The 11,031-nt window shown below is 38.5% G+C and overlaps 1 protein-coding gene across 3 annotated transcripts in view; it reads right to left on the bottom strand.

Annotated features, from left to right (window-relative positions):
* Nucleotides 1-384: 384 nt before the first annotated feature.
* Nucleotides 385-11,031, bottom strand: part of RNF19A (ring finger protein 19A, RBR E3 ubiquitin protein ligase) — a 59,947-nt gene continuing 49,300 nt past the window's right edge. For all 3 annotated transcript variants that reach the window (XM_050891334.1, XM_050891333.1, XM_050891335.1), the window contains 5 exons: nucleotides 7,702-7,816; nucleotides 5,424-5,585; nucleotides 4,575-4,788; nucleotides 3,023-3,166; nucleotides 385-2,624 (listed from right to left, as the gene is read on the bottom strand). In XM_050891334.1, coding sequence (XP_050747291.1) covers nucleotides 1,934-2,624; nucleotides 3,023-3,166; nucleotides 4,575-4,788; nucleotides 5,424-5,585; nucleotides 7,702-7,816 — 1,326 coding nt within the window. In that variant the 3' untranslated portion in view covers nucleotides 385-1,933. The remainder of the gene's footprint in view (nucleotides 2,625-3,022; nucleotides 3,167-4,574; nucleotides 4,789-5,423; nucleotides 5,586-7,701; nucleotides 7,817-11,031) is intronic.

The following is an 11,031-nucleotide window of genomic DNA, read 5'->3' as shown; positions in this document are numbered from 1 at the left end:
CTCAGCAATCTGACTGTAGCCTGTCCACTTGTGCCAAGATGGTGCAATTTTGTTTAAAAGAGTAATATGCTTATGCCAGAGCCACATCCTCTCGGAAAACCATTTACTGTCCTGCCTGCCATAAAGGCAGCTCGGATTGCTGTTCTGTAAGATGAAAAGAAGATCAGGTTCAAGTCTTGCACAAAATGCAACTAACTTTAGATCTTATATTTCAAAGTATCAGAGCATTCAACTTCCAAAGCACACCTAACAAAATAAAAGTGTTTAAAGGCAACAAGAGATGACAGCAGTCAGCACCTTACAGAAAAAAAAAAAAAGCTCATTCTGGGAACATACACATTTTTATAAGGCTGATCAGCACACTAAACGAAGGACCACTAGAAGTCAGTATTTAGACATTTATTTCAGATATGCAGTTTACACGCATATTATTGAGCAAAATTGAATTGCAAATATACAAATACTGTAACAAGCATTACCAAATAACATAACTGGCACTAGTGTTATAAGCATATTACTGAAACTGGTGAGGATAGTCATGGAAGAGGACTGCAGCTCATGGCATTTTCTTTTTATCCAACCAAACTTCCAGTAGCACCATAATGGCAATACATGAAACACAAGACGGAACATTGTTAACTGTTGTTCTGATATTCACAATTTTTTTTTTTTTTTTCATTTTAGTGTATTACATAGCAAAAAAATGTTAACAGTGCAGGCGCTTTGGCCAACTTCAGCTTGTGTTCAGTTGTACATCTTCCATATGCAAAAGAAAAAGAAAAAAGCCAGCATATTTGGAACCCATCTTTGCACTTGGGCAGTCATTGCACTGCACTTTGATTCTAGGACTGAAGATATGCATGTCTTGCAAAGAGATGTCATGTCCACTAAAGCCTGAGTGAGTCTTTGGTAGGCTAATATTTCATTATTATTATACATTTATTTACCACAGTCATTTTATTCACTAGAATTTTCTTTTGTGATCCAAGGTGGCCAAAGAGGACATTCTGGGAAACATTACAGTAAAATCCTCAAACGACCAGGCACTTCAAACCCAGTCTTTTCCAAAGGCACCAAGAATTGATGGGGCACCATTTTTCCCCCTAACGAAAGGTGACTGCATCTGCTTTTCTACAATGCTTATAAATCACTGCATTGTTATTTTACAGTTTTTATACACTATATAGTAGCCTTATCTGCTGCGTGGTTGGTTGCATGAATAAATAAGTAACCCCACTGTTCTTCACAGGTGATGTCTCCATTCCACCATATATTAAGTACCAATTTCTTCCATTTCAAAATTATGTAAAATGCCATAACCTTGCTCAAAGTGTACACACATACAAACGCTTCTGACACAGGCTACATCCATCTGAAAATATGCGGTTCATTCTACATGCATTCTAAATACAGTGTGTCCAGTTATGAAACAAAATTATCATTACAAATATTCACTGTTGAAATATGTTTGTATAGGTCTCTGCAAAACTTTTGCTTCCCTTAAATAGAGTTCACACAAGAATGGTTTTAAGTCACTAATGCTCAGCTAACACCCATTTATCCCAAACCCCATATTTTCCAAGTGAACAGTGCAGGACATATTATTCATTTCAGCATTTAACATATTAAGAATTTACCAATTTTTATCTAAATACACCAAGTATATGCTTTCAAGCAAAGTTGTGGCAAAAATACAAAACATGGACGTATTTGTACTGCTGTAATGCACTTGGTTAAAGCCTTCATGTCTCTTCACACAGGTCTAAGATCCATATGAAGTATTTTGCCTTATCAGACAAGTATATATAAAATGCAGTTGTAGCAAAACCTTGCTTCTGCTGGTCACCTGAAACTTACAGAAGTCACATGTAATTCAACCAGCTTTCAGACAGGGTTCTTTAGTGGTAAATATATTTTTGCAGCACTTATAGGCTTAAATTTCAGTCTGAATAGCAGTGCTTAATTCCACAGCATGTTGTGAATGGTTGTTGTTTGTTTCTTTAAGTGTTTCACCAACACCTAAATCTACATCTGTCGAAGATCCATTATTAATGCTTTCCTCAGCAATGTAACTCAGCTGTGGAACATCAGTGCTTGGGGCTGTTGGAACAGGCACAGGGATTCCACTTGGCTGTGGAGAGTTTTCCAAGCGATCATTTTCCACCTCTGGGAGAACACTGACTGTGGTGAAGCGGGTATGATAGTCGCTGGAACCATGGCTACAGGAAGTTTTCATACTTTCCATATCTGAGCAACTAAACTCAGAAAAATGACTCGAGTGAGAATCTGCTACAGATGGAATACTATCGCTAAGAGAGGGAGAGTCAAATTCACTGGAGTTTGTGCTTTGTTGTTCCAACAGCTGAGCATCCATGTCCTCTCTTGTCTCATTTATCTTCATGCTACTCTTCTTTCTCAGCTTACCTTTACATTTTTTTCCTGCTGTTGTTTCTTTGGACCACTTGGTGGCACCAGATTTACTTTCTGGCAAGCAGGCCGATGAACAACCGGCATTACTACGACCTGCAGCACTGCCATCATCAACACTACTGCTTCCACTGTTGTGTCTGAATTTGGCTGGCTTTGATTCAATATCCACTTGCACTTCCATACTGTTGCCCTCCCTAGAACAAGAAAGAATCCGTGAGTGTAAGTGGTCATCTAAGACAAGCCAGCTAATATAGCAAAACAAACTCTTGCTGCTTTCCAAGATACATAGCAAAAGAAAGTTAGAGAGGTGTAACTTGTTTTAGAGAAGTTCAGTGTTTAACAAAATAAACAGCCCAAAGAAAAACACAGAAGTCTGAAAAACACAGTGAGAAACACTTTACTGAGCTACAGCGATGGTGTTCCTCTTTGGAAATAACCTTGGCAAAATGTAAGCAGTCACGTGTAATTCAATTTGTAACAAAATTTGCAGTTTCAAAGGGTAATCATTAAAGTAGAACAGCTGAGGCATGCTTAGAATATCCTTTAATAAGCAAGGCTTATTAATCTTCTATTTTTACCATATTTCTCTTACCTGTCCAAAGGGATGTAGGAGTTCAGAATGGATCCTGCCATTGCTTTGGTACTGGCATTGTCACTAACTGTTCCCAAGCTAACTGTGCCAGATTCTCCACTCAGACTGTATCGTTCTTTCTGCACATCTGCTTGTACTTCCAGTCTTGGAGAGAAAGAGAGAGAGTTGCATATACTGCTACTACAGTAAAAGCACACTAGTTGAAAACTAGTGTCACCTTGTAGAGTTTCTCCACCAGTACTAAGTAGAGTTTATTAGTTACTCCAGTACAGATGCACATATTTACCCTACTGAAACAGGTTCTCTCTTCCCACTGTCAAAAACGACTATTTTTTTGATTAAAAAACCCCACACCCCAAACCAAAACCAGATTGATTTCCCAACAAAGCAAAATGTTGCATGTTAACCAGAGGTTCTGGATTCTTTCCTCCCTGAGATTTACAAGAACAAGTTCCAGGCTTAGCTACAATTCTTTTGCAGTTAGTGTACTGTACTCTAAAAATGGAAAAAACCAATTAGAAGGGTACATAAGTTCAAGACATGATAGTTCCCATGTTTCTCCAGCTGCAAAGTTATTACTAATCAAATAACAGGCAGAGAACCGTGTTCTGTACTCTGCTTTATATTGTATTGTTATCAACTGCAACAGGAATAATAGAAACCTGAGCAATCTTAAGTTGGGCTGAGCAGATAAGCCAGAAATCAAATTACAAGCTTTTTTCCAAATGCCTTGTTTATCTGCATTCTGACAGTGAACTGGAAGTGGGTTTTTTTGTTTTGTTTTCCACTCTCAGCTCTTTAAAGAAGAGGATAGGTATACCTCACTCAGCAGTCACAGCTTGAAACACCTGCCCCAGCATAAGGGAACTCTTGATGCTATCCTGCAATCCTTATTCTATATAGCCTGGACTTCCACATTACTCAAGAAAATGAGCAGCGTTAGCACCTGATTTAAGGAGCAAATTCCATCCTGAACCCTAAATGTTAACAATCCTTTCCAGACACTCCCTTTCTCTTCAGGGTGCAGGACAGCCAACAAACAGTAAGGCGCCAATTCACAGGAGGCATTGAGCACGTAAGCGACAAGAAGTTGCCACCTTGGCAAGGCCAGGTGCCCAGCTGCCTCCCCTCCTGCCTAAGTCCATTTTGACTCCACACTCCACCCAGGTGTTCTGAAGGCACAGCTTGGTACTTGTAGACTACTGAACAAGTCAGCAGTTCTGACTTTGGGGTGAGATGCACCAGAGAACATGACTGCGTTAGACATGAGGTGCCTCCCTCTGACTCCTGGGTAGAGGCTGCTCTCCTGGAAAGCAGGAGTACAAGATCTCAGGCCCCACTCACCCTGAAAAAAATTCACACTCTTCTTTGAGGATTGTGGTCTGGCAGGATCTCTCAGCAAGTTTGTCAGAGATGAACTGTCTATCTCCCAGAGACAATTCCTTTTAATAGGAACCAATTTAAAAAAATAAAAATCAAAAAACCTAGTAATGCAACTTCCTCTCCTTACATGTAGAGCAGAATACTGTACAGTAGAAAGTGTGTCTCTTACCTGTTAAAGCAGTTAACCATTGCACTTCCTGAGAGACTCCCTGTTATACTAGCCCCAGCCAGGGCCATGGTACTAGCGGTTTCACTTAGGTTGTCTCGAATGGCTCCTATTCTATCCATGTGGCTACCACTTGCACTCAAGCTGCCAGTCAGTCCTCCAACGCTTCCTTCACCTATACTAGGATTATGACGTGCCTCTGCTACTGAAGTGGTATCTAGACAGAAATAAAGAAGGCTTGTCAGTTACGGAAGTAGAACTTCTTAGTTTCTAGAACGTGGCCATGGAAACCATTTCTGAAATTATGCTGAGAAAAAGGATTTATAGAACATACTGTCACAAAAAGATAACTTTGTCAAAGAGACCTTTCTTGGAGTTGCTATAATGGTTATGCCTCACATCACATACTTAAGATACCAAAGTTAACCGTGGATAGAACAGGTAACATGGAGTCAAGGAACACAGAGACACCCTATCACAAAGGGTATTGCCGTGTAATTAAGAAGTAAAGCATCAGATCAGCATTTAGTTCCCCCTATTATAGAGAAAAAAGCCAGCCAGCTTCCACAAACCAGGATTCTGAAAAAGCAGCATTAATTTTATCTTAAAAAACTTTTACCTATGGAAAAGACTTGAGTCTGACTTTGATTAAAATGGGCAAGAAAAGCTTTAATGCTTGTATTACAGCACAGTACAACATGAACACAGAGAAGCTACCCTCATCTGAGAGCTGGTCTTTCAGCAATGAGCGGAAGTAGTCCTAACTGCAAATAAGTACTCTAGTATCTAAGGCCATCAAATATAAGTCACAAAGCCCATATTTATAGAAAATGAAACACTGAATTTTCTTACCTACAGCTGCATTTGTTCCACCAACATTTATATCATTTTCATCATCAAATTCTATCCTGACACCTTTTCCATTGCCTGCTGACACACCACAGCCTCCACTTCGGCAGAGGGAAATTGGAACAACTCCATACACGTAAGCCAGCATAATAGGAACACCAATACCTACAGAGGAAAGTACAGTCTTTCATTAAATATGACTTACATTTTAGAGCCTTTCATAAAAGCAATTTCATTTTCCATGATTACTTAATATTTCACACTTGAAAGAAATCAGGAGGGAGCAAAATTAAGAAATATTGGTAAATCACTACGGTGAAATGACAGGAAAGTACTTTCAGCAGGCAGAATGTCCTCTATCAGCATCGGTAGGCAGAGAAGCTTAATGCTTGACGAATTAATACTTCCAGTATGTCCATAACATCTTTTACAAACAAAATGAAAGTACTTTAAAGGTTCATATAAGCTCCATTGGGGACTGTAATAACGTTCCACCTGAGAAGCAGAAATAGCAGAGATCTATTTCAAATGTTATTCAACTAAAAATGTTAGTACCTCTACTAATTTAATAGGGGGCTTGATTTTGCATCCACTGAAGTCAGACAGGGCTTTGCTATCAATTTAATAGGACTTAACATTATTATTACTGTGGGATCTTTCACATTTATTGTCTCACACTGATTCAATTTAAAAATTTTAATTATACAAGTTTTCCACAAAAGTAAACAATTCTGTGGAGCAGGGTGGCAGGAGTTAAGGGAAACCAGTGAAAGGAACTGTGGGCTAAAGCGCATGCAGATATACACACACATCCATCCCACCACTTCCAGTGGACTGTCAAAGTTACTCCTTTGGCATATGAATTAAACCATTCTATGGCTTTGCTGATGGAAGTACATAGAAGGTACAGAAAAACGGTAGACTGAAAAATGGCAAGCTAGCACATTCTGAAAAAGCCAGGACACAGTGGCAGACCCAATGCAAAGGCTCCTCAGTCTAACCTGAAAGAAGGATTTCAGTTATAGGAAGTCCCTTTCACTAGAAATTCCTCAGCATTCAAGGAGGAAATCCATATTCTCAAGGCCATTATTTTGGAAGCCATATAATGCCCTGAGACTGGAGGCCATGTGTTAATGGCAACAGGGCAAGAGCAAATCTCCACAAAATAAAACCAAACTGCTTTCCCTAAAAAGCCAAGTTTTATCACTGGTCAGGAATAAGAAACAGCTCAAAAGAATGAGGTAAAGCAGACCTATAAATACATCTATGAGACTTTGTGTCCCACTACCTGTTTAGCAGGGATCTGACATCACAGCTACATGAGAACAATGCAATGCAGACAAACACCAGAGACAGTTTTATGACTACCGTATCTGCATTTGCACAGTGGTCCACCATTGTTAACAAGCAGTTTAAAGCCACAGCTTCACGGCCAATTTAAACCATCGCTTGCTAAAAGCGGCCCTATCTTCCTGAGCCACTCATTCTCTGAGCACTACTTCTGGCACAAGGGGGAACACTGCATACACAACTGCATGATGAATTGGATCAGGGGACTGATCCAGCTTAAAACTAAATGGTGGGTCTTAATGTGAATCAGTTATCCACAGCAGCCTACTGTGCAACTGTAAAGAAGCCTGTGCTGCAACAGAGAAGCAAGGCAGCACTGGGCAAGTCCACTCCTTTAAAAAAAAAAAAAAAAAAAAAAAAAAATCAGGGTTTGTTTACAGAGATCTTGAAATTACATGGTAAGATGAGACAAGTATTTTGTAATGTACAGCCAGATTTTCCTCAAATGCTATCCTCAACAATCCCTATGAGAAAGAATATGATAGAATTCAAACTAACTCCCAGAGCATAACAAATAGTTTGTCAACTACTGTAATGTTAAGTGTAAGAGACTGTATTTTTCTTCTGTGTTGAGAGAAGTTTGATATGAAGTTATTCAAATACAAATAGACTCTGTGGCAACAGTTTTTTCTTGGTCAGTCATTTAAAAAACCTTTAAATACTTCAGTTTTAAAAGCCAGATATGACAATGTGGAAACTTCAATTTGCAAGATAAAAATTATTTTTAATTCTTCATTTTAATGCAGCATTTCCTGAAATAGTGTATTTTCCATTCTGCCCCAATAAATGTATAACCTCAGACTCCTCATTGTCTCAGTTCTTGCACCTATAAAAGGAAACTATAGGACTTCTCAGCTGTTTTATTCATGAGTGCTTACAGAGTTCTGGTTGCAAGGTGCTACCAATACACAAAAGAGTAATATTTGCTTACCTACAGTTACTGCAGCTACAACTGGAGAAACAATTACAGATAAGGTTACACCACCTGCTATAGCCAAGTTTCGCTTGTGCTTTGAAATGTCTTTGCCTTCATATCGATTGTGAATCTTGAGAGAAGAAAAGAAGAAAAGGTTTTTAGAGTATTATCATCATCAATAATACATTGCTGCACGGATGGAAGAACTGACATATAATAGTTTGGAATCTGTACCCTGCTCTATCCCAGAGAGACCACATTCTATGTCATGATTTGTTCCTTACCTCAAAGAAAAGAAAATTTATAGATTTCTTAGTTTTAGGCAACTTCTTAAGAGTTAGAAGTCCTCCCATTCAGCAACTAAGCATTTACTTTCAGCCTCAAGTTAGAAGAGCTAAATCAATGAAAAGCTTTTTTTGTTTGTTTAATCATTGCTCCAGCTTACATGGCTGGCAAAAGTAGACAATTTTCAGGATCAAAGAATTACCACATCTGATCAAATTGACACTTCTTATTCCCAGTCATCTTTCCCCTGAACAGTATGGAGTGAAACTTTCACAGATTATTAGATCTATGGAAACAGAGGCTGACATAACAGAGCCATGAAAATCTTGTAGTAAGGCAGCCTTCACCAAACATAGCGTGGGAGAAGAAGAGAGCATGAACTCCATTGTTCTGGCACCCTCTCATGACAAGCTGCTGAGACAGGAAATATTTTAGCAAACCTGAGTCTTAGCTGTGCTACTATTTACAGAGGAATCTGCTAACCAAAACCCTTACTACTGATGGTTCAAGTCTGCAATAACTCTAAAATGTGACTGCCTCAAAATTATCTGCCGCAAATCCCAAATGAACCTGAAAGGTCTTCAAAGATCACTGTTTTACAGAGATTTCCTACTTTTTGTGTGTTTCATTTACTCTCTCTAGGAACACAGCTTTTCATTGATATGCACTTCATCTGTCATCATTCTTGGTTAAGATGTAATTACAAAGGAACAATAGGTCGCTATCTTAACGGCTGTCATAAGGCTAAGTTAATCCTCACTACATCTAAGGAGGAACACAAAAGAGAGTACTAAGAGGATAATCGCAGTATTTTTGTATCAATATGCTACTGCAAAAAGAATGACAAAAAATGAGCTGGAAGTTTTATTAAATGTTGTGCTTTCTAAATTACAATTTCAATTAGAGATTTGGTAGGGTAGTTCTCATTTTGGAATAAACTTAAAGTATTTGTATTTGTTCAGGCAAGACAGGCAAGAAAAGGGCAGAGAAGACACTGCACTTTGTATAACAAGAATGCGTTTACTTGCTCTGAGGTACATTATACAAAGAACAACATGGAGTGAGGGAGCACTTGGATGTGGAACATACCTATGGATTAAAAAGGAAAAATTGAACACTGTCACAGTATGAGTGTGTAAGAATTACAAACCCATGAAGATGAGGTTTCAGCGGGCTCTGAGCAATTAGCAGGATCATCTCAGGCACTGAATATTACAGTTACGGGCAATTTTAACTACCAAAACAAAAGGCATACAACAAAGATATATATGAAGGCTACTGGATTCCTTAAACATAAAGCAACAAAAAGAAATGGAAGGGAGTGGTTACAGAGAAGAAACTGATTGAAAACATCAAGATAGAAGGTGATGTTGGTAGGAATGACTATGAAATAAGAGACTTCATAATATTGAGTAAAGAATAAAGAATATCCAAATAAAAATACTGGGCCAGAAGAAGAGGGAATTCAATAAATGCAGAAAACTGGTAGGTTACAAGACTTGTATCAATAAAAAGAGAGGACTAGCACTTCCTTAAGGAAACTCTGTCAAAGCACAAGCACAAACTCTTCCAATGCAGAAGACAGACCGAATGTTGTAAAAGAACAACGAAGCTTCCTTTACTGAAGCAGCAGCAGCGTTAAGAAAATAGCAAGTAGGTCAGATTACTATGAATGGGTATAAAGGAACAGCATGAGGGTGTCAGGAGAAAATCGGAAAGGTTAAAATAGAGGAGACAAAAAGCAAGGGACATCAAAGGCAACGAGAAATTATTCTACAAGTACACTGCTAGTAAGAGGAAGACCAAAAAGTGGATCAATTTGCTATTTAACAAAAAGGAAAGACAGCCAGCAGATGAAACTGAAGGCCCGTTCAATTTTTCTCCCTTCAGTGAGCCAGGTGACTGGTGACAAAGGAGTAAGATCTGTAGAAAAACAGCAGGTTAGAGTGTACTTACATGAGCTGATCTGAAAAATATCTCAGCAGGCCCAATTTCAGAGCCACTAATAATATATTTTGAGAATTATTAATCATAGAAGATGTCTGAGAAAAAAAAAAAAATCAGGAAAACTGGAAAAAGTTAAATTGCAATGATAACCTTTAAAAAGGTGTAAAACAAGAAGTTGGGGAATTAAAGACCAGAGAACTGAGCTTTAATTTCCTGAAAACTGGGAACTTGCAGACACCAAAGCAGACACCAAAGCAAATGCAAGAAATAAAGAGGCCACACTGATTTTTTTCAAGTAGAAATCACATCTATTTAATTTTCTTCTGTGACAAGATAACTAGGCTTGAGGATGGGGAGAAGCAGATGTCACACACTGACTTGAACAAAATTTTGACATTTTCTTGTATGACACTCAAACAAGTTGTAATGGTCCAGACTCAAAAATGGACTAGAGAAAACTACTATTAGCTTCATGTAAAACTGATAGAAAACATCCAACTTGTTATTAGGTTTTTTTACTCCCCAGATTGAAACTCTTCACCCTAGACTTTTCCAAGACATATGCCCTGGATCCAAGAGTATTCAATGTTTTCATTAACCTGGAAGATGGAAGGAGAAGAATATGTGTGTTGAATTTCAGGCCAATACAATCTGGCAAGGTTGCAAGAATGCCAGAACTCATACTAGTCTTGAGAAGTTGAAAAAAGTGGCCTGAAATGACTAAGATGCAGCACAATAGTCATGAGTTCAAGACTTCCCTTAGGAAGAGACTGCCTAAAATACCAGTACGGTGGGCAAGGGTATGTGTTTTCAAGGGTATGTGTTTTAGAGTACACAAAATGAAAATAGCATGTTGTTGAGAAAGAGGTAACTGGCAGTTTTATGCACAGGATCACCCTTTCATTTAACTCAGCAGTAGTAATGCTTCAGCTTCATTGCTATATTCAAACTGGACAAAAACTAAGGCGGTATGAACAACTGGAAGGAAATCCAGGAGAGAAGATGAGAATCAGAGGTCTAAAAATACAGTTTGTCAAGAAAAACTGGAAGTGCTAGGTTTGTTTAGAGATAAGAATGAAAGTGGACTTAAAAATCATCAAATATGGAATGGGG

This window comes from Gymnogyps californianus, chromosome 2 (genome assembly GCF_018139145.2).
Source record: "Gymnogyps californianus isolate 813 chromosome 2, ASM1813914v2, whole genome shotgun sequence".
In the NCBI taxonomy this organism is placed as follows: Eukaryota; Metazoa; Chordata; class Aves; order Accipitriformes; family Cathartidae; genus Gymnogyps; species Gymnogyps californianus.
This window is presented reverse-complemented; position numbering and strand designations above follow the sequence as displayed.